Genomic DNA, 22678 nt, shown 5'->3' on the forward strand with positions numbered 1-22678 from the left:
CATGAGCTATAGAGGGAATATCACATGACAGAGAGGCTCAGGAACAGCCAACGCTCTGTGTATTCCTTTTGTCTTTACACTCCAATAATTCTTTGCATCCCAGTAATTCAAACCTTAAAAGCAATAAAGTGTATCCTTTGTCCTTTTAGGGAAACTGGGTGGTATCCGAAGAAGCCAAACCCCTTTGCACCAGACAGACTGTTTTCCCTCAGTCAGTTCCTGAGATTTCATCACTTTTTGCATATGTCCTGCCCCCTCCATATGCTATTGGGCTCTGTGACTCCTCCCACCAGCTGCCTGACCAATACTGCAAGCAAACCCCTCCCTTAATCTCCTCCTTTCCCTTCTCCTCTTCCTTACTGTCTCCTTCTTCTCCCAGACAGACCCTGCCCTTTCCTCTCTGTCGCTTGCTGTGTGTGTGTATGTGTGTGTGTGTGTGTGTGTGTGTGCACTCTGCTGTAAAGGACTGGGACACTGACAATGAGAAGACTTCTCCACAGCCTGCAATGCTGACCCTGCACTCCCTCCTGCTGGGAATTCATGTGAGTACAAAACAATCGGAGCATTCACACTTGCTTTCTTCTTCTTTTATGGTATTGCATTTCTGCTTTCTCATCCTGTGTGTGCCATGATCAGGAATTCTCAGTCACATACTGTAAGGACTGGCGATGGGGCAGATGAATTATTGATTGCCCTGTATCTCACTCAGCTTCTGTGCACTGTGAAGCCTGAGATGAGCTGCACTCACTAATAATCACGGTGTCCTCTCCTCTCCGCTGTGATCTGTTTTTTTGCTTCTATGCTTAACCTAAAGTAGCAGCTGTTGCACCAAAACCCTCCTCTGCTGAGGTTTTTTATTGCTTCCTCATCCAGCCTACACACACTTCTCCATTTTAGCTCCCAGCTCCGGCTCTGGCTGCCTCTCTGTAGCAGGTGGGCATCTGCTGCAGTCTGAGGGCTGGGCTCTGTAATCAAGCATTCGTGCTCTTTTGTTTAGAGGATTAGTGATCTTTCATTGGGGTTCCCATCTGAATCTGGATGGTGTGTGTGTGTGTGTGTGTGTGTGTGAGGGGATATATAACGTTTTTGGAAGCATGTGAATCAGCATGTTGTTTGCTTGTGTCAGTGTTGTTTGTTGCATTGTACGAGCAGCGACACAAGCAACACAACTCTGCATCATTTCCCTCACCACTGTGGACAGATGGTCCAGCGTGCTTCTGTCATTGATCGTTTTGGGTTTTTCTGTTCTGATAGATGACTCATCTTTGTGTAAAACTAGCCCAAACATCACATGAGCGGTAATAGTGATGATGCAGTTGGGGGAAGTGGTTGGCTGCTTCTCTCCTGCACATGCAGGGTCACAGGAAGGTTGCAAACTGTCTCGGGTGCTAAACTGGAAGGGTCGATGTGAAGCAGGGGTTACATTGTCTGCGTTGATGCTCCGGGGTCTGACGGGGACTCTTTGATGGTCATAGTGCAAGAAGACAGTGCTGGTGTTGATCACAGGACACAAGGACACAGTATATTTGAGCACATCTTTGTTGTTGTTGAATCAAGTGTCATCAGTGGAGCTCAGATTGTCCAGATTTCCCTCTGTGTCCATGTCCAATAGGGCAAATGCATATTGATTCATTTGGTTCTTCAAAGTAACTTTGCCCTCCATACTTGATAGAACGACTTTGTCTCCATATTATAGCACGCTCATGTAAATTGTCACCAACGATATTAAATCTTTTTGCTGTATTGTACTTAACTGAACACTTAAAACAGGTCGTGCAAATGTGCTATAGGGAAAATAAATAACCTTTGAGTCTTTATAATGCACAATTACCAAATGGCATCATTCATTTGTGATTCTTCCGTGCAAATAAAAAAAAACAACTTCTTATAAGATTTCATTCTTGCAGCATTAGAGAGTTTTCTCTGAAACTGCTGAACTAAAGCCTTCACTTCAAATGTTTTATTCAAATCACCAAATTCCCCGCGTTTGGCAACAGCGATTTAAGTTCAGTGTAAGTTCTAACACTTCTGTTATCGTGGAATAACATTATTTTGTACAGAATAAGGTTAAGGATGTGAAATTAATTGACACTGAGTCTCATGTGGAGGATAAAGCGTTGGAAGATGAGTGAGTGAAGAAAACAGTATTTTCCTTCTTTCTTTTCCTTGATAAAAATGATTAATGGCTCTGTTTTTAGACCAGGACCTCCATTAATGTATGTGTATTGATGAGTATTGATTGCATTCCGCTGGGCTTTGACTCTCAACACTGATCAAAGCTCATCTTCTGTCCTTTAACACCTTTTTATCTGAATCACACTGATTTCATTCATGTAAACTCAGTTCACTTTCTTCTGACCTTTGTTTGCTTTATGTTAAATACGCACGACATTATGGATATAATCTAAATATTACATGAGACTTTATGAGGCTGCAGAGAAACGTTTCCCAGTGTAAAGGTTTACATCGATAATTTCAGGAAAAAGCATCACAGTGAGAGGACAGAGCGGCGCATGCAGGGCACACTGATGTTGATAGAGTCCTTAAGTTCCTGGAAAGGTTCCTGGATTAAACCCCAGCTCCTTTAAGAGCCGTCAAGTCTCAGTGTGAGCCGCTTAATGAGTGTGAATGGATGAATGACACATACATCGTGTACACTGCAAAGAGGTTTTCATGCTTAAAAAAGAAGCTACAATGCAGCCTATTTGTTGTGACGATGACTTAAAAACTCAGCATTTAAATGTCATCCTTAATGCAGAAGGTTGTAAAGATAAACCGCTGAGTTTATTTATTTAAAAATATTATGCCCCAGGCTACATTTTACTTTTGGCTCTATGAGGATTGTATAAAAACATCCTGACATCTGAGATTGAAGTCAGAATTCTGAGATTAAAAATTGACATTTGGCCATAATCCTCTTCAGTAGCCTGGGACATTATTTTTAAAGGTTACGGGACGGGCCTTGTCAGTAAATGTAAGCAGAACTCTCCGTTATTTAAAGCTGCAGTAAGTCACTTTTATGATGTCTGCTGCTGTTGATGTTGATTATTCTGCCTGTGTTTGGTCTCCATGGACAGAAATGATGCAACGATATTTGTATGATGTGTCCTTAACCCTTTACATGCCACTCTTTGAAATACTTGCAGAAACAATATTAAAGGAACTTTATTTTAAAACATTATAGAACATTTTAGAACAGTGTTTTCCAAATCCTGGTCCTCAGGGACCCCTGTCCTGCATGTTTTAGATGTTCCCCTGCTCCAAAACACCTGATTCAGATGAGTGGGTTGTTTACAGAGCTTCATGACGAGCTGACTCTTGGAATCAGGTGATATTATGAGAATCTGAAAATGGGCCCGACTGAGTGAGCACTTTTCGTGGACGCTTCTGTGCATTTTCAGTCACATTTCAACCTGTTTTTGCAGCCACTTTGCTTTACTAATGCAATGTTGCTGTTGCAATGTAGCCTGCGTCTGTCTTGACATAAAACAAATCACTTCCTGTGTGCAGCACGGCCAGTGTTGCCGGTTGACACCAGTTCTAAATACCTCTGTACTGAGATAGAAAGAGAGAGTCTTTGTATATGTTTAAAAGCTAAGCTGCTTTTAAGTGAATCTTGTTGCCATTGAGCACTGATGCAGCAAATCTTGTCCTGTGAGAAATCACGTCTGGTTCATTGTATATTATGAACATTTATTGCCATTTGCATTTTTTCTCTAACAACTTGCAACACCAGCAAGTCTTCACGGCGCACGCTCGTCTAACTGCACGTCAGCCCGTACAACATGTACAACACATGTGCGTCACCGCACTGTACGTGACACCACGCGGTCTCATTTTAGCTCCAACTGCAGGTGTGCGAGCGTCTCAGGCAGCAGCAGCAGCAGCAGCAGCAGCAGCAGCAGCCTGTGCTCTGGTCGTCCTTTAATAAAAAACTGCAGTGCATGTTCCTGCTGCAGAAACACTCACTGCCTGCGTGCCGCATTGTCTTCTGCCAGTCTTTGTGAAAGCGGTGGGCTCAGCTCACGTCAGGGTGGGGGGAAATGGGGGCACGGGACACCATTGCCTCCTTTTGTGTCAGCACTGATTAAAAATTCCGCTGACTCGCCCTTGAAGCAGTGTGGTCACTTCTTCTTCTCGCTAAGTTGTCGGATCGTAACAATCCAACAGTCTGCTGTGTCGTCTTGGCATGGAGCTAATTGCACTTTTGAATTAGAGTCCATTTCTATGCATGTGCAGCTCTGGTTTGCATGTTGCATGAACTATACGTACGAACTCTGAATTATGCATTCGTTGCACTTTTGGAAAATAACGTGAGCGTGGAGAAAAAGCTGCACTTTCACACGAGTTTCACGTATTATATCCTCCCACTGTTTTTCTCTCATTATCTGAGTCCACTGCTCTGACAGAGGCTGATGCATTGAGACGGATTCCTTCATTTAATGCAGTGAACTGCAACGGGGGCTTGTTATTTTTGAGGTTTTCTGCGTTTGCGTGAGCTATAACTGATGAGTCATCACGGGGACCAGGCACCTTTGCTGGCCCCCCGGCAGCCCCTTTAACACAGAAATGTACTTTCAGAGATTTGAGTGTGTGGATTTCTTGTTTTCCTGTCCACACATTATCAGCCTTGTTGTTCCAGAGCAGCTTGAGGTCGTTTTGAATTGTTATTGCTCGTAGAAATGGAGAAAATGCAATCAGTCGGGTTTTGACCCCCGTCTGACTCGGATGTAATCCGATACAACTGTGCACTGACGCGTTGATCACAAGTCTCCCATGTGTTCATTAATAATCTGCCTTATGAAAACTACAGACACAAAAACACACTTTGGAGTACATTTAAGTAAATAATACCAGCGGTTAAAGCTCAGGGAGATATTTGCAGCATTGACACGTGACATGTGGAAAGTTTTGTCATTATGGTCAGTAATGAATCGCTGTGGTCAACCTCAGAGTGTTTTTCTCAATTTTTTATCTTTCTCTGACTGAGTTTATTCAGAAACAACGTTAATAATAATAATTATCCTGCACAGGCCAAAGCTTTCTCCAATATCACTACTGTGAGCACGTCTTTAATCAAATATCTGATGCTTTCTTCAGCATTTATGTCTTAATTTCCCTTATAATCTAACACGAGTGCATTAAAAACAGATTCTTTTTTGCTTCTTATCCACACACGGGAAGAGGAAGGGAAGACAAAAATACTTTTTATGGAGTTTGGAGAACAAACATCCTGGAATCTACCTGCCAGGGAGCATACAGGTCACTTAAAGGACCAGTTTGTAACTTATCTTTTGCTATTTATCATCTGTCATGATGATATTACATGAACACAGTTAGTTTTGGTCAATAATTGATTATAAAGTTGAGTCAAGCACACTATATTCTCTTTTCAGCCATGTTTTATGAAAGATTATGTGACACTGAGTGAATAAAAAGAATTAAGTGTGGAAGAAAAACATTAATATTAAAAAAAACATTTACTTTCTCAAAGCAGGTCTGAAATATTCCAATCAATTAATAGTTTATTATATCAGTTTTCCTGAAATACATGTCGTGTATAAACTACACTAATACTCTGGGAATAAAAGGTCACTTTTCATAGACACTTATGTAAAAGGGATCCTGAATAATTAAAAACATCTGTGGGTGTGAAGAAGAAGAAGACCATCTATTCAGTCTGACATTTTTGGGGGTGAATCCATGTGGGAAATTGCTCTTAGCCACAGGATAAAAATCACTCATGACATCCACTTATCACGAGCTGAAAAATGTCCTTTATATTGCTGTAAAATGTGAACATAAAACTACAGACACAAGCAGCACATTGAGCAACGTTTTCAGCTGAAAGATGCTCAGAGTATCACACAGGTCTTCGCAGTCTGGTGTTTGAACAGGCGATGGTTGAACGTTGCTTTCAGGTCAAGTTGAGCGAGTACACGGGACGTTTGCTTTAAGTCAGATTTGACTTGATTGGGCGCGATGGTGTGGATCATCGCGGCCTCAGTAATCCAGGTGGCAGACGGGGCCCTGACCCTGCAGGCGGACATTAAGCCACTTTACTGGAAGGCGAGGCGAGGTGAGAGTGGCAAGAGAGAATCTGGCCGAATTCACAAACAGTCACGTTAAGTGGATTTTCTGCAGGCAGATTTACATGCAGTACACTCGACTACGGAGAGAGAAACGTCTGCTGCACACTGACTCGGATAATTGTCCTCATCTGTAGGAAGCGCTGATCATGCATTTCAAAGCCTTGAAGAGGAATTGTGGTCACATGCTGCAACACTCCAGATCTGAGTCTGTTCTGTCACTGTTATTCTATTGTACATATACTGTATGCTATTTCTAGCAGAGCTATTTTTAACATGATGATTATTCCTCTTATTTCTGGACTCAGATTGTGCTGCATGTGAAGTTGTGTTTTCACCCCGTCTGAGCTTTCCAGTAAAGCAAATTCATTCTTTGTCTGTTTTCATTTATTTCTTTTTTTCGATGAGCACATGCACGGCCATTGAGCGTGGCTGTCAGTGCTGCTTGGAGAGAAAAGATTCCTCTTTTTTCGTGGTGAGGCGAGTGGGAGGAACTGAGCCGAGGAGGGAGCAGGCTGGCTGGGGAAGAAGGGAAGCAAAGGTGGTGGTGGAGGAGGGGGGTTGCTGTTGCAGCCATAAAGACAGAGGCCTGCCGGTGGAAAGAGAGGGGAGGAGCCTGAGGACTTTGGCTCCTCAAGCTTCCTCCTGATGTCACTGCTCAGCTGCTGCAGTTCAATGTCCATGTGAAGGGAAGAGGTCCAGGGAGGGGATGGTTTTCTGGGGCAGGGGAGTCAGGCTGTGTGTGTTTACAGTGAAAGGGCCCTGCAGAGTGAGTGTAGGGCAACAATGGGGAGCTGTTTTGTGTGAGAAAATCCCCATCTGCAAGACGTCTGTGTCTGCTGATGCTGTGTGGCATGTACATCGTGTGTGGACAGTGACGACATGTGGGAGTGGGGTGGTAAACTGTGAAGCAGAGCAGGAATGCCATTGTTAGAGCTCGCCGCTATGTGTTGCAGAGGAGGGACAGCTGCGTCCAAGGCCTGTGAGCTGTGAGACAGGCTCACTCTGACTCAACCTCCCCCCCCACCCTCCCCTTTACATCTCCCCACAGACAGACAGACAGATGGAGTGAGAGACAGACAGGTGGTGCCTGAACTCAGCCAGCTGGGAGTCAAGAGAAGGAACGAGTAGGAATTCAGGGAGTGCCGTTATGAAGCTTCCTGTTTCCTCTCCTTCTTCTCAGTGACAGGGAACCTACCGTTTCATGTCGAGTGGTGACATTCATGTAGATGACGTGCAGTTGTGTAGATGGAGCCTCAGACAACATATAGTACACATGACCCCGCTGGTGGGTCCGTGATCAGTGATCAGTGGAGCAAAGATGAGGCGAGGATGAAGAATTGTACAGTCATGGTCATGACTGTGACGCATTAACGGGTAATGGGGTGAGTTGCTATGAGATCATGTGTTTTCCCAGGATGTGCTGTAGATGACGGGTCTCTCCCTCGTCACTTACAGCCGACGTCGTGGAGAATGAACAAAGACTTCAGGCGTGTTCTGCTCTGTTTATAACCGTGTTGTTGCCTTAGATATTTTCTCAGCTGCATGAATCCCAGATCTGAACTCTGAACTCTGAACTCTGAGTGATGACTATGGCCGAGCATCTTCACTGTTGTCACAATGTGATTTGTTCACTTTTATGTCAACAAGACTGCTAGATTCAATTCCTTGCTCCATGTCGTACTCAATTTCCATCACAATGTTTTTACTTCATGTAGTAGATAATGCACTTTAGATGTGACGGTTTGATTCACACCTCTTTAAATATGTTTTTCTGGTTCTTCTATTCAATAATGACATAATATTTATACAAAATCTGTACAAAAACTCAACCATTGTAATATGTTCATTGAAGGATTTGACATTTATTTTTGGATTATGTGAAACCCTATACGACCCACACGATTACTCTAAAGTTATTCTCCATGTTAATACTTGTGACACCATCAGTGGCACTAATGAAGGGGAAGTTTTTTTTGTGTGTGAATCAAACACTCATATTCAAAGTTAATGATCTACTACGTGAAATATAATCACTGGTTTAAATTGACACTTGACGATGAACATTGTTCACTGGCCGCGTTGAAGCAGCACATCTGTGTCGTCGGTGTTCACGTAATCCTTTGCGTGCTTATCTGCAATACGACAGCTGTACGACATCGTAAAGGCACGATGAGATGAGATAATCTGTGCTTGACCCAGTGATACAGTTTCACGCAACGGCAGGAAGTCGAGTATGAGGTCGAAATTGAACGGAACGTGACGCATTCAAGTGCTTTTGTCAACAGCGTCGGTGACAGCACGGACTTGTTGGCTCCTGCACTGTCTGAGATTCTGGGATCTGCCCCGTGGTAATAATCACAAATGTGATGTATTAATTCTTCCCCCCTTCTGTTTCAGCTCAAGTTTAAAACTTTACAAGTCAAACAGCTTCTGGCTCTTCCCTCAGACACAGGGAGGGAATGCATGAAATACCAACACATAGAGCTTTTATAATGCTATGACTCATGTCTTCCTCGTGTTCGTACTGAGGATAAGCAAATACGCCCTCCTGAACCAGTTTGAATGCTGCTTCCTCAAGGCCTTCTTGACCTTTGTCCTGTTTCTCCTGTGTGTCTGCAGGGTAAGTGTTCCCCGTGCTGCCTTTGAATGTCCGTCGCCATGGCTAAACGTGAGAGCGGCAGTGCCAGCCCCGTGGTCAGGCAGATAGACAAGCAGTTCCTGGTCTGCAGCATCTGTTTGGACCATTATCACAACCCCAAGGTCCTTCCCTGCCTGCACACCTTCTGTGAGAAGTAAGTCCACTGATCATTCATCCATTTGTTCACTGTCTACCGCTTTATCCTCCACATGAGGGTCGCAGGGCGCAGCACGGAGCCAATCCCCAGCTGGCATAGTGTGAAAGGCGGGGTACACCCTGGACAGGTCGCCAGTCCATCGCTTTATTTGCCCATAACATTCAAAACAGTGTAGTTCCCAGTAAGATTTATTGAATTTGAATTGAATTTAAACTTATAAAATAGAAATTGGCTCGAAAAAAGTATGCAAACCCTTTAAAATGTCCTGGTTGTCTTTCCAGGGTTATGTTTCACTGACATGAAGTCATTAGTTTAGGGGTTCACTCTCTTTTTCCATCAGCATCGTGAATGTTTAAAGAGTTTCCAAGTATTTGTGTATTATATGCTGAAGCACACATTGTGTTGTTTGTTCATACTTGCGACTTTAATGAAGATCAAATCACATTTTTTGACAAATTCATGCAGAAAACCAGGAGTTCAGATATTTTGACGAGTGAAATACAATGAAATAGAAATGACACAACACTTTCTCACTTAAACAACAAAATAACAGCAACTCGTTCTCCAAGTATGAGGACATGGGGTGAAATAAGGACATTTCAAGTCCCTCCCTCCCTTTTTTTCTTTCATTTTAAGCTCTAATAGTCAAAGCTAAGCATTAAAACCAATAAATAAAAACAGAAAAAGGCAAAAACACATGTCAAAAGTCACGTTGAATCAAGCTGTGTTATTCCAGTTCACCATTTTGTTCATATCTGCCCAGAAATGTGTTTTATAGATCTATAGATTTTTCTGAGGCTGTGCAGTTGTTTTATATATTAACTCCTGATGTTGTGATGCAGTTAAGTTTGTTTTTCTTCTTCTCACTAATGGCTGTTGGTTTTTAACTCATTTGAATAGATTTATAGTCAATCAGATCCTTAAATGTTAGTATTTTTACTTTGATGAAGAGTGGGTTTGAGGTTTTACTGGGTCTGTGATCTGTGTGTGTGCTTCCCAGCATTTCCACACTTTCACTGGGAAACCAAGCGCAGATAAAAGACCCCAGATCCTGGTCTTTATTTAGACGGTCTGTAAATGCATCCCAGCCAAAATTATGTTTAATGACCTAAATTCACGCCACTTTCAGCAGCTATTCTCTTACCGCTGTTGCTTCCACGTGATGTAAGACACCGACCAACTGAACTTGGCTGCAAGAAAACAGACAGCGATGTTAATGACACAGCACTGTTGGCAGCAGGAACTCATTTCCACAGCTTTGATTTGCAGTCGCTTAAATAATTTGGTTGCTCTGCCGTGCCCGAGTCTAGGCAAAAGACAGGTTTAGTGTTTTTCTTTATGACGCTTATAGGAGGGGGTGCGATTGGTGAACACTCTGATTTATTTGTGTTTACATCTCATCTGGCTCTCTCTCTCGTCTGCAGGTGTTTACAGAACTACATCCCGCCCCAGTCCTTGACCCTGTCTTGCCCGGTATGCAGACAGACCTCCATCTTGCCTGAGAAGGGCGTGGCAGCCCTGCAGAACAACTTCTTCATCACAAACCTAATGGAGGTGTTGCAGAGAGACCCCGAGTGCAGCCGACCGGAGGCCTGCAACGTTCTCGAGTCGGCCAGTGCAGCTACAGCCTGTCAGCCCCTCTCCTGCCCCAACCACGAGGGCAAGGTATGTTTACACGCGAGGAAACAGGTTACTACGCTGTATTTACACTGTGTAATGTGCACAATTCAGCAAAGATCAGCTCATGAAAACACTGTGCATGTTTCCTGTTGTGCTCTTGCTGCTCCACTGCACCATCTGCAGGTGATGGAGTTCTACTGCGAGTCATGTGAAACAGCCATGTGTCTGGAGTGCACAGAGGGAGAACACAGGGAACATGTGACGGTTCCTCTGAGGGATGTGCTAGAACAGCACAAGTCTGCGCTGAAAAACCAGCTGGACACTGTGCGCAACAGGTACCGGATTATTATTATTATTATTATTATTATCATTATTATTATTGTTATTATTATTGTTATTCTGAGATGTAGTGATGCTAATTAAGAGTCTTATTCTGTGTTCAGACTACCTCAGTTGACGGCTGCCATTGACCTGGTGAATGAAATCTCCAAGCAGCTTTCGGAGAGGAAAAATGACGCTGTGTCTGAAATCAGCAGCACTTTTGATGAGCTGGAGAAAGCGTTACACCAACGCAAGACAGCGCTCATTAATGAAGTGGAAAACATCTGCGGCACCAAGCAGAAGGTAAGAAGTCTGTGTGATGTTTACATCTTTATTGTAGAGACAGAAGATGTTGCTTTAATTGTCCATGATTTCATACACGCAGTTAAAAACCTTGGTGTTTTAATGGATTTTGACTTGAGTTGTAAGTCACATTGGAAACAACTACAGGATCAGCATTTTATCACCTTAAACAGAGGTCTCAAACTTGCGGCCCGTGGGTCCACACGCGACTCTCAGATTGGTTGCACACGGCCCGTCACTGAGTTATTCCTGTGTGTTTTTGTGTGTAATACATTCCTTTTGCATCATAAATGGATTTTATCAGGAACTATATATCATTCTGAATCAAAACAAATGCTTTTATTTTGAAAATTCTGTGAAATATTGTCACAAATACATTGTTATTGCAACAAATTGGACATTTTTCACTTGACTAGCCTCTAATAACCAGACTAGATGCTCAGCGTTTGAGGCCCGTACATTACAAAAGTCAAGGACCCCAATAATCCATTTTATTATTGTATTTCATTGTTTATCTCATGGCTGGGTTTTTTTCATAATTGACTTTTTTATCTGTTTGCACTTTGTACAGCAATTTTGCATCAAAGGTGTTTTGTTATCTGAACATAACATAATAAAATTAAATTGGATTGATTGACTTGTGAGTTGATAAAACAAGGTCGGAACAAATTAAAGCTTGCTTTTTTCTCGAGTAAAATTATTTACAGCAAAGATACTTCTCAATGGAACAATCAGGGACCAACATCTTTGAGTTTTAAGTCCTTAAGTCTTCTTAAATCCCTTAGTGGAGCATAGCATTTTTCAAAATCTATGCTGACAACCTTCATTTCTAAACTATTCAAACAAATCTGATCTCATAATTTCAACATTATCATCTGTATTGTTGTCAAATGTCTCTGTTAAGCACCATAAATCGACCTTTATCTCTTTGTCTGTGTCTTCAGGTGCTCCAAACACAGCTGACGTCTTTGCTTCAGGGTAAAGAAAACATCCAAAGCAGCTGTAACTTCACAGAACAGGCGCTGAGCCACGGCAGCGCCACTGAAGTCCTGCTGGTCCAGAAGCAGATGAGCGAGCGGGTCAGCGCTCTGGCCCGGCACACCTTTCCCGAGCATCCTCACGAAAATGGACATCTGGAATGCCAGGTAGAGACGGATGGGCTGCGGCGCTCCATCCAGAACCTGGGTGTGCTGATCACGACCGGGGCTGTGGGCCACACCAGCGTCGCCACAGGTGAAGGCCTGCGACACGCACTGGTCGGCCAACACACCACTGTCACCGTCACCACTAAAGACAAGGACGGAGAACTGGTGAAGAGCGGCAACGCCGCCCTCAGGGCTGAGATCGTGTCCGTGGATGGAACGTGCACCGAGGCGGAGGTGGCGGACAACAAAAATGGCACCTACGAGGTTGGATATACCGTCCGCTCAGAGGGAGAACACGCCTTCTCTTTGCTGCTGTATGAACAGCCCGTGAGGGGGAGTCCATTCCGCCTGCGTGCGGTCAAACCGTCAGACGTCCTGCAGTCGCCGGACGACGTGAAGAGGAGAGTGAAGTCGCCGAGTGGAGGGGGAGGTCACGTTCGGCAGAAGGCCGTCCGCAGACCCTCCAGCATGTACAGCACCACCAAGAAAAAGGAAAACCCAATAGAGGATGAGCTGATCTACAGAGTGGGTGTGTGAATAACTGCTCTACTTCTACTATTAATGATTTTCATTTAATGATTTATGTATATCATCACAAATCAAAACAATTTTAGTCAGTGGCTTGTTGGTACCATGTTGGTATTCACATTATTCTCTTTCTTTCTACCATAAACTTGCTGCCCCTCATCCAATTTCACCATGATTTCCTCACTTTTGTGTGGAACTGGGGCTGGAAGTGTGGAAGAATGTTCCGTTCAGTGTTTTTCAAGTGTCTGAGTCTGACTGTAAGAAATTCTATTCAGTGCAATTTCAGTCAGACTCACATGTTTTCATGCATTTTTAAAGTTTTAATTGGACTAACACAGTTATTCAGCTTTTCTGGATGCCAGTACTGATGTCAGTCAGATGCAATTTTCTTTTTTTTACAAAATTACACTCATGTATTTTCTTCATTTCTCTTAATCTTAAATTAAGTCCACATAGCTCACATAATCACTGCATTCCTCACAAAGCCTCCTTTTACATCCTGTGCTGAGTGAAGCTTTTAGGTCATATTTAAGATGTTTTCATCATAATATAAATTGTAGGAGTTCCTTTTTTCCAATATTTCATACAGGGATTTTTACCAGAATCAGACTGATACAGATACTGGATTTCAGAATTAATCATAATGTTTCGTTTGATACGACAGGAACAAGAGGGCGAGATAAAGGAGAATTTACTAACTTGCAAGGCATCTCCACCTCCAGTAATGGACGCATTGTTGTGGCAGACAGCAACAACCAGTGCATACAGGTCAGTGTCTTGTGTCCTCCTCAGCGGGAAAGAAACATTTAAATCGCTTAAATTAAGAAGTGATTGAATTTCTTCTGTTTTAGGTATTTTCAAACGATGGTCAGTTTAAAATGAGGTTTGGGGTCAGGGGTCGGTCACCGGGGCAGCTGCAGCGCCCCACAGGGGTCACGGTGGACATGAACGGCGACATCATCGTCGCCGACTACGACAACAGATGGATCAGCATCTTCTCCTCGGACGGAAAGTTCAAGGTGAGCGAAAAATCCTCATAGAAATCATTAAATCATATCAATAAATGAAGTGAATGACCAAACTGGTCTTCGTCACAGAACAAAATAGGAGCCGGGAGACTGATGGGACCAAAAGGCGTGGCCGTGGATAAGAACGGACACATCATCACAGCCGACAACAAGGCCTGCTGCGTCTTCATCTTCCAGTCAAACGGGAAGCTGGTGACCAAGTTTGGAGCCAGAGGGACGTCCGACAGACACTTCGCAGGTACCGCGTCAAACTGCACACACCTACAGTGCACAGTTGTATCATTAACTGGAGGTAAACACTGGCATTCTCAACAAATGACACTTTCAGAGCAAGTTATCGGGCCAGATTTACGGATTTGTTTAATGTTTCATACTTTATCTTCATTTGTAAAAAAAAATAAAACATGTATATATTAATCTGCAGGTCCTTTATTTTAGCTCAGGGGTCTCAAACTACCCTCTGCGTATATTATAATCCGTCCTCTGAAATATTTGTATTCTGATTATATTTAAATTGCTGACATATGCAATTTTATTTAAAAGGGGGAAAAAAACGAGTATTTACAATATAAAAAGAATGGTGTGGATTATGGTGAAGAAGGTGAAACTAAAAATGAGGACGACTTTTGTTTGCATTGTCCTTGTTATTCAGTTCAGTTCAAATAGATTCAAAAAACTTTATTCGTCCCCCAGGGGGGGCAACACAAACGCACACAAAACTAGTCGAAGCTGGGGAGTCAGAAATGAAAATAGAATACAATCACTATATTCCGGCAGTATTTACATAAGGTGCAACGAGTTTGAGATATGAGGCCGGTCTTGTTTATATCCGTGTAGCAGCAAGAAGGAAGCGTGGAGATATTCTGGCAGTATACATAAGGTGCACAATGAGTTATAGGTGCTATATCACAAATTAAGAACACCTATAGTGAACAAAAAGTCTGGAAATGTTCTTGTGCACTGCCAGACTGGAGAAGTTTATTTATCATTTGTAATTTATGTTATACAGGTCTGTGTTCATTAAATCAATCACTTCATGATATATAGTTTTAAAATGTTTCACAAATACAGGGTATTATGGTCACATTGGGGGGGAAAAAGTGAAGTTAAAATGTATTATTTTTGCTGTTTTGTAGTACTTGAAAGTTATAAAGATGTCAAGTTTGAGACCCCTGGTTTATCTATGACATGCATGCACTGATGTTTATGTAATTATGGAAATGATTCTTCATGATTGCATTGATAATCCTCGACTGTAATGATAAAGACTCTCCCAACCATCATGGTTTTTTTAAAGACCTGCGTGTAAAATACACCGTGTGACGGTTGTGCTCCTGCCTTTGCCTCCGGTCAAACCTCCGCCTCATTTCTCACCTGAAACCTTTTCTTTTCTTTTAGAAAAAAGTGGTGCAAACATTGCACTGGAACAAAAGCTTAGTAAATCTGGCCCTGTTTTCAGTAAGTAATGACGTCACCGTGAGTGTGAACTCTGAGAGTTCATGTTTGTCCGTTTCCATGTTGATGCTTCCGCTCTGTCATGTCTCACGTTCTGTCCCACGTCAGCTCTCAGAGTCTCTTTGTGAACACTGTGTGTTTTTTCAACGTCCAAAAATAGTGTTGCACTTCCTCTCATACGTTTTAAAATCAGTGGATGACACATTTTGTTTTTTTTTTTCCCCTTTTCCTTCTCTTGTTTCCTCTGCTGTTTCCAGGTCCTCACTTTGTGGCTGTAAATAACAAAAATGAAATAGTGGTAACAGACTTCCATAACCATTCAGTGAAGGTAAAGTATCTACATTCTTTACTGTTGCTATAAAATAATTTGTAGTTGAACAAACGTTGACATTTTTTCCCAGCAGATTGTGATGTTGCCGTTTTCCCGTGTAATGTGTGCAGGTGTACAATGCTGACGGGGAGTTCCTGTTTAAATTCGGCTCCCATGGAGAGGGGAACGGGCAGTTCAACGCCCCGACAGGCGTAGCTGTGGACGCCAATGGAAACATCATCGTTGCAGACTGGGGCAACAGCCGGATCCAGGTTAGCTCCAGGAAACAGCTGAATCTTTAAGCCTAAAACTCACTTAAAAAGGGGCCATTTGTAAAACCTACAGTTTGCATTGTTAATGCAATACAGACAAGGAGCTGCACCCACTCAATGTTCATGTGCAAACACAGTTTTATCTTTATAAAGATCAGACATATGTGAATAGAACTATATTGGACAAGAGAGGGGGAAGAAAGAAAGAGAGAAATCATTACAAATCGAGATCTTGACTGAAAGACTGTCCAGAAGAAACATGTGCACAAATTCCCTTGTTTTTAGTAGTGAGGCTTTTTAGGTTCATAGTAGTTTTCTAGTCTTAAGTTTCTTGCCCAAGGACACATTGGCATTTAGACGAGCTGGGGATCAAACCTACAATCTTTTGGTTAAAAGACAACCCACTCCGCCACATCTTTTGCACAAAACACAAAAAAGCCTTAGTGAAGTCACTGTTTCATTTTAACATGTTTCTTATAACCCTTATGACAAACCATGGTCATTAATGCGCTTTGTGTCACCGACTAGGTGTTCGACAGCTCAGGCTCCTTCCTGTCCTACATCAACACGACAGCGGACCCGCTCTACGGCCCGCAAGGCCTGGCCCTGACGTCCGACGGTCACGTGGCAGTGGCCGACTCTGGGAACCACTGCTTCAAGGTCTACCGCTACCTGCAGTAGAAGCACTGACGACGACACAACCAATGTAATCCACGGAGTGCGATGACCTTTCCAGTACAGCCTGTTTTTGTTTTGTTTTTTTGTTTTTGTTTTTTTTTTAAAATGTGCACATCAGCTGATCTACCGGATATTATAAAGTGACTGAGTTTCCTCTTTACCGCGTGTATTCAAGGTTGATTATGAAGTTGGATGATGTAGCGTCAGACATGAAGTCAAGGACTGGTTTCACAGAACATGTGTTGAAGGTCTTATTATTATCATTATTATTGTTAATAATAAAAATAATAAGAAGAAGAAGAATAAACCCCCGCACCCAGACAGTGAAGGAGATGGAAGTATTTAATAATGAGCCATAACTTGTCCAAATGCATGAAGTTTTCTTTTTATGCCTTTTATCGCCTAGGCAACGACACCGCATACGCATCAGTTGCTTCTCGAATGAACTAGTTAACGCTTACAGTGAAACAAACAGCAGTGTGCTTCTTTAGCAAAGAAATGTAAAATCTGTCATTTAAGGGCAAATGTCACCATCATCATCATCATCATCATCATCACCATCCGTGCATTGATTTGCTGTATGTACTGTATATACATAAATGTATATTGTGTATATTAGATCACTGGGTATGTGTGTGCTATGATTTTCAAACACAGTAAAGATTCAGAAGAGCAGCAGCGGTCAAGGACTCCGGGATTTTAAACGTGTTTGGCAGCTGTTTAACAAAAAAAAAACAAAAAACGACGACGTTTAAGTGTGCTTTTGAAAAACCTGCATACAGCACATGCTAAAAAAAGAAGAAAAGTGTCATATTTATTGCTAATGTAAGCAGCACAATATTAATTTGTGTTGATATGTGTTGTTTTAAATGGGGGGGGGGTAGCAAAATGAAAAAAAAAAAGCTAATTTATTTGATTTTATACACTAGTTCAGCATTTACAAATTATTTTTCTAAAGTGATGTGCTTTTGTTTCTCTTCTTCTTTTCAGCTTATTCCAGTCCCCTGAAGGGAAATTTTACCTTAAAGCAGAATTCATCTTCTCCAAAAGCTACTTTGCAATGCTTTTAATATTTAGAAAAGCTTTGTTGTTTGAAGTTGCTAATGCATCCAAAATATGAAATATGACACATCTCAGGAAATCCAGCCAAATTAGATCAACGCCATATCAGTGAGTACAACTTTGAATACTTATTTTGTGGGAGATATTTGGAGACTTTTTGTGAGAAAACTGTTGATTTCCGCAAATACAAGATTGGAGACATTTTGGGATGGAATTTGAATTCTGTTTTATGATTTTCTTGTTTGTTCATTTCGCTTTCACCGGTTACAGAAATGTTACTTTATTAGAGGACGTTTGCCAGCAGAGTCACCCATGGTTTTGTGTCACTGGCCTACGATTAGTTTATGTTCACAAACGACGGCTCGATAGGAGTTTTCACCCGCAGTACATAAAAGCCATGACCTGTGTCAGTAGAGCTGGGTTTTTTTTGCTCTTGCTCCCCCCAGTGTTCATTCTATGTAAAGTCATCATAAACCCTGGTGCCAGAGCAAAACAGGCCAGGTGTGTGTGAGAGAGGAGCAACTTCCTGGTTTGATATACTGTAATTACCAATAAAACTGTGCTAAAAAACACCTGAACACCTGACTCTCTGTGCTCCGGGATATAAGCTGCTCTCAGCAGTGAGGTCAACCAGGAAGCTGCTTCTCTTCATTTCACCTGTTCTGATGTTTGACTTGTTGCCAAACAGAAGCCGCGGACATCTTTTAAGAGTCAAGAGGTCGCCTCGCCCCGACTTTTTGTGAGACGAGTCTGAAGCATTTTAACCTTACGCCGTTTGATTGTGTCACACCACATGCAAACAATCTTGTTTTCTCTAATATGCACTGGTAATAAAAGCACATGGTTTACTCGTGTTGTTGCTCTTTCGGGGGCTCTGATTTTTCCTTACATAAGGAAATGAAGAGTAAAGTAGAACATATGAGTTTAGATTTACACGTTCAATGTTAAATTATATTAATGCTTTTGTGCCGCAGGTGCACCCGTGGTAAATTGCCATGGGAATGATACACAACTCCTTATATGGACATCCTGGGGCTGTGTGTTTATAGGTCACACATTCAGGCTTTAAAATGATTATTTACATCTGTTATTTCATGTGTGAACAAAAATAAATGAATATAAGGAGAAAGATATATAGAAAGATGTGAAACACGCCATACACAGTAGCTGTAGCTGCAGAAGACAATTACTGTAGATACAACTGACCACATTTCAAATGAAATGAGTTAAAATAGAACACTGGAGAATGGAGAATGGAATCTCCAGAGCAACAAACCAAGTTAATTACTTTCTCATCAATTAAACAAAGGAAAAATCAGGTGGCGGAGGAGGGTTTATTGGCAGAAATTGACTTAGTTGTTTATTGTTATTGTATAATGGCTTAAAAAAAGGTTTTTGCAGCCTTAGAATAAACCTGTGAAAGTTGGACAAGGGCCCTGATGCACAATGTCTGCCATCTTGTGCTACCGGGTTTCTACACATTGCAAAAAAGGCCTCTAAAAAAAACACAAGAAAATATAACCACTAATAGGGGAAAATGACTTCTTAGGTTTTCTTGAAACACGTCAAATTAAATAAGTCCAAAGAATGGTGTGATTAGATAAATACCCTGAATTCAAGTCAATTACACCAGTACATGTTTTCTTTTTTTTGTAGTGCAGCAACCTGAACAGACTCACTGGAAGCAGATTCTTAAATGAAAAGACTCTTTTTGGCACATGAAAGTCACGGCAGTGTTTAATATAATCTGCACTTTAATAATCCTGAGGTGATCAATGACAGCAGTATTTAAGTATAATCGTATTTATGCCCTTGTGGATCAATGATCTGTGTATGTCAATTATCATGTGTTACAGTTCACAGCTGTAGGATTCACAAAGGAAGAAAAACAAGATGATTTTCTTGAAAAAATTATTTATTTGCAGACCATGTTGTGCTTCTGGTCTATGTTACAAATACTTACAGCACATACAGCATGTATTCTTTAACAATAACCATTCCCAAAACATCCAAATGGTATATTTATAGGTAATACATAAGTAAATATATATACACATGTGCATAAAAAGCTCAAAATGCACTCAAAGCATCAGAGTGGGAGGGAAAAAGAACCACAGTACATTGATACAGTGTTGAACCTAAATCAGCAAGCAAAATTGTGCACAAAAAAAATAAATCATATCGGGGGAAACATTTCATGAAGGTGTGATATCACAGGTTGCATAGAATTGGTTTCGATTTCAAAATAAAATTGCAAATAAACGCTACGTTTAACAAAACGTAGTGACATGTCTCTTATGCGATCGTGTGAGGTAATCAGATTTTATGGCAATCCGGTGCCTGAAAATCTGAAAAACAAACAAACAAACAAACAAGAGCAGCAAACACTGACACATACAAAGTCTGTACGATGTTTTACTGCGACCAACGTCGGTATACTGAAATCAAAGTCACAAACGAGGTGTGACAGCGACTGGTTGAAATCAGAATTGAAGAAGTATTTGTGTTTACATATTTGTTTTCAGCACTAAATAACAAGAGAATTGAAAAAAAATAAAAAAAATAAATACCAATAAACCAGGGAGAAAGACAGTGATTGAGGCTAAACATTTAATTCCCTTTTAGTGAAATTAATTAAGAATTTGTTTCCTGTATTCTCTCTCAAGAGTGAAAGTAATTCTTATTGAAATAACATGATCTGGAATCACCATTTCATTGCAGACCAGCTGTCTCAAAAGTCACATCGATACCATAATATGGTGGTTTTTCTATTTGATTTAGTGACACGTGGCAGTTTTAAGGTTTCAAAAATCACACAACTGAATATCAGGGGGGAATTAAACGGATGGATTCTGATTTCAAACTCACTTTTCACAACCGTTTTTTTTTTCTTTTTCTTTTTCTTCTCCTACAATTTAAAACAATCTCAAAAATACAAAAAGTAAATGCATGCACAAAACATGAACACGGACATATTTAACCGAGTGGAGGGAAATAAAAATGAAAAAAACAAAATCATTGGAGTCTGATGTCAGGCTGATCACACAGGACAAACAGAAAACAACACACGTCCCGTGAGTTCTTAGGCACACACTGAATTTAAGGACGAAGAAAAGACAGGTTTGGCGCCAGTGTACGCGACGTAGCAACAGTGTTTGAACGCAGCAAATAAAAAAAAAAACGACAGTATTGTCGATAACTACAGCATCCGAAACATCTGACTTCTCTTGACCTATTGGGTTCAAGTTCACAGGCGTCTCCTGTAGCACCTTTGGAAACACAACACATGTATTCTTTTTTTTTTTTTTTTGGATCAAGTGGCATCGAAAAGCAAAAATCAATAAGTGGGTGATGACGACTTGACAAGTGCCTTGAAACAGCTACTAACACAGTCTGTTAGTTTCCAGACCAGTGCCCGGCCGCGAGAGTCTTCCCGTAGTTCAAGTAGATTTTCTGAAAAGAAGCAAAAGCTCTTGTAATTTGTGCACACGCACACACACACACACACACACACACACTCTTCCATTTTTTGACAGAACGTGAGGCACTTGCAAAAAAAAAAGGAAATAAAAAAGAAGAAGAAAGAATATCAAGTGAAACACTCTTCAGTCTTCAGTCCGGTGTGTTAAACCTCAGAGCTGTCACTGTTACTGAGGCCGCGTGTCATCATGGGCTCCGCGCTGCTGCTGCTGGACGTCTTGGGCGCGTCCTTCTTGCCGCGCTTGGACCGGACCAACAGCGCCACCACGATGACGACGAGAACCGTGAGGAGCAGACCGACGAAGACGCCGATCATCAGCACCAGCCTGTCGTCGCCGTCGGCGTCTCTCTGGTTGACCTCGTGCGGGACGAGTCCTTTGGTGACGATTTCCCTCTCCGGGCTCGTCCGCCGCTGGCTGCTGCGGTCCAGCGCGATGTGCAGGATGTTTGTGCCACGGTTGTTGTTCACGCCGATCTCCTCGATGAGCTCCGGCACGGCGCTGCTTGATCTCCGGGTGCGACGGTGAGTCTTTGGAAGGTGGTTTGTGGGCTGGCTCAGCACGTGGTACTCCAGGCTCCTCTTCCCTATGCCGCGGTTGGCGTTGTCCCGTGATCGGACAGTGTAGATGGTGTGAATGTACCATTCTCTCCCTGTAGACACCTGGAAAGAGAGACAGTAAAAATAAATATGTATTTACGGGTCATTTTTAAGGCCTTTTAAGTTCCTTTTACTTTACTTTCTCCACCTAAAGTTCTCACGTGTTCGATTCTCTGCAGTTTCAGGAGTGAATTCTGCTGCTCTTACTGGTGCACAGTAACCACTGAGAGCCTTAGGTTAATTTATTAAGTAAATTACAGTTGTCCTGTTCAAGATTTTGTAGACTAGAAAGAGAAACAGTGGTCATTTTTTTAAAAGGCATGAAGTTTCTTTTGTTCTCCCTTGATTTCCTCCACTTAAAGTGCATCTAAAGCAAATTCAGATTTTATCTTCTTCACATGTATAAAAACATGTGTGGATGAGAATGTGAACAAAAAATACAACTCTACTGCCTGTAAACAGTCTTCTATTCAGCATTTTTTAGGTTTGTTTGAACGGTATGATTTGATTTTTGTAGTGAATACTTTAAATAAAAATATACTCGAGCTAAAAGTACAGATTTTAACAACCTCACAAAAAACTACTCAATTACCATAAGAAGGGGAATGAAAAAAATGCTCCTCTATTAAAATATTGCCAGGGCTACACACAGCAGATTAGCCTTTATTTATTTATGGATGTCAGGATTATTTCAACAAATAAGATAAAAAAGGAGCTTTAGAAACAAATTGCAGAGCTTTAAACGTGTGTATACTGACACACGTTTAAGAAAAAGACTACAATGATCCTGCCATCGGATGCATTACCAGGGCCAGATCATATGTTGACAGGATTGTTCACATGCATTCCAGTTTCCATGGTTTCTCATGAGACTGCAGAAAGTGACATTTCAGAGTCTTTTCTTTCTCTTCCAGTCAGTGGAGAATGTGTTTAAAGGTCACTCTCGCTGGGTCTCTACTGTACAGTGCACCACATCTTCAGCGTGATCTTT

At 41.7% G+C, this 22678-nt stretch overlaps 2 protein-coding genes across 4 annotated transcripts in view; one reads left to right on the forward strand and one right to left on the reverse strand.

The window, feature by feature from the left end:
• Window positions 1-350: 350 nt before the first annotated feature.
• On the forward strand, window positions 351-18457 carry LOC122773591 (tripartite motif-containing protein 3-like). Of its 3 annotated transcripts, none has more exons than XM_044032368.1 (13): window positions 352-542; window positions 8712-8884; window positions 10312-10552; window positions 10691-10842; window positions 10951-11131; window positions 12076-12805; window positions 13469-13572; window positions 13656-13823; window positions 13902-14070; window positions 15231-15290; window positions 15545-15615; window positions 15729-15869; window positions 16398-18457. In XM_044032368.1, exons 2-13 carry the CDS (start codon window positions 8739-8741, stop codon window positions 16548-16550), a joined length of 2316 nt encoding a protein of 771 aa, XP_043888303.1. In that variant the 5' UTR covers window positions 352-542; window positions 8712-8738; the 3' UTR covers window positions 16551-18457. The 3 variants fall into 3 exon arrangements, with proteins under 3 accessions (XP_043888305.1, XP_043888303.1, XP_043888304.1); XM_044032369.1 differs by lacking the exon at window positions 352-542 and adding an exon at window positions 7336-7474; XM_044032370.1 differs by lacking the exon at window positions 15231-15290 and having other exon boundaries at window positions 351-542.
• A 1049-nt stretch (window positions 18458-19506) lies between these two features.
• Window positions 19507-22678, reverse strand: part of frem2b (FRAS1 related extracellular matrix 2b) — a 67708-nt gene continuing 64536 nt past the window's right edge. Inside the window, exon 24 of the mRNA XM_044032016.1 lies at window positions 19507-21750. Coding sequence (XP_043887951.1) covers window positions 21235-21750 — 516 coding nt within the window. The 3' untranslated portion in view covers window positions 19507-21234. The remainder of the gene's footprint in view (window positions 21751-22678) is intronic.

This window comes from Solea senegalensis, linkage group LG8 (genome assembly GCF_019176455.1).
Source record: "Solea senegalensis isolate Sse05_10M linkage group LG8, IFAPA_SoseM_1, whole genome shotgun sequence".
Classification (NCBI taxonomy): Eukaryota; Metazoa; Chordata; class Actinopteri; order Pleuronectiformes; family Soleidae; genus Solea; species Solea senegalensis.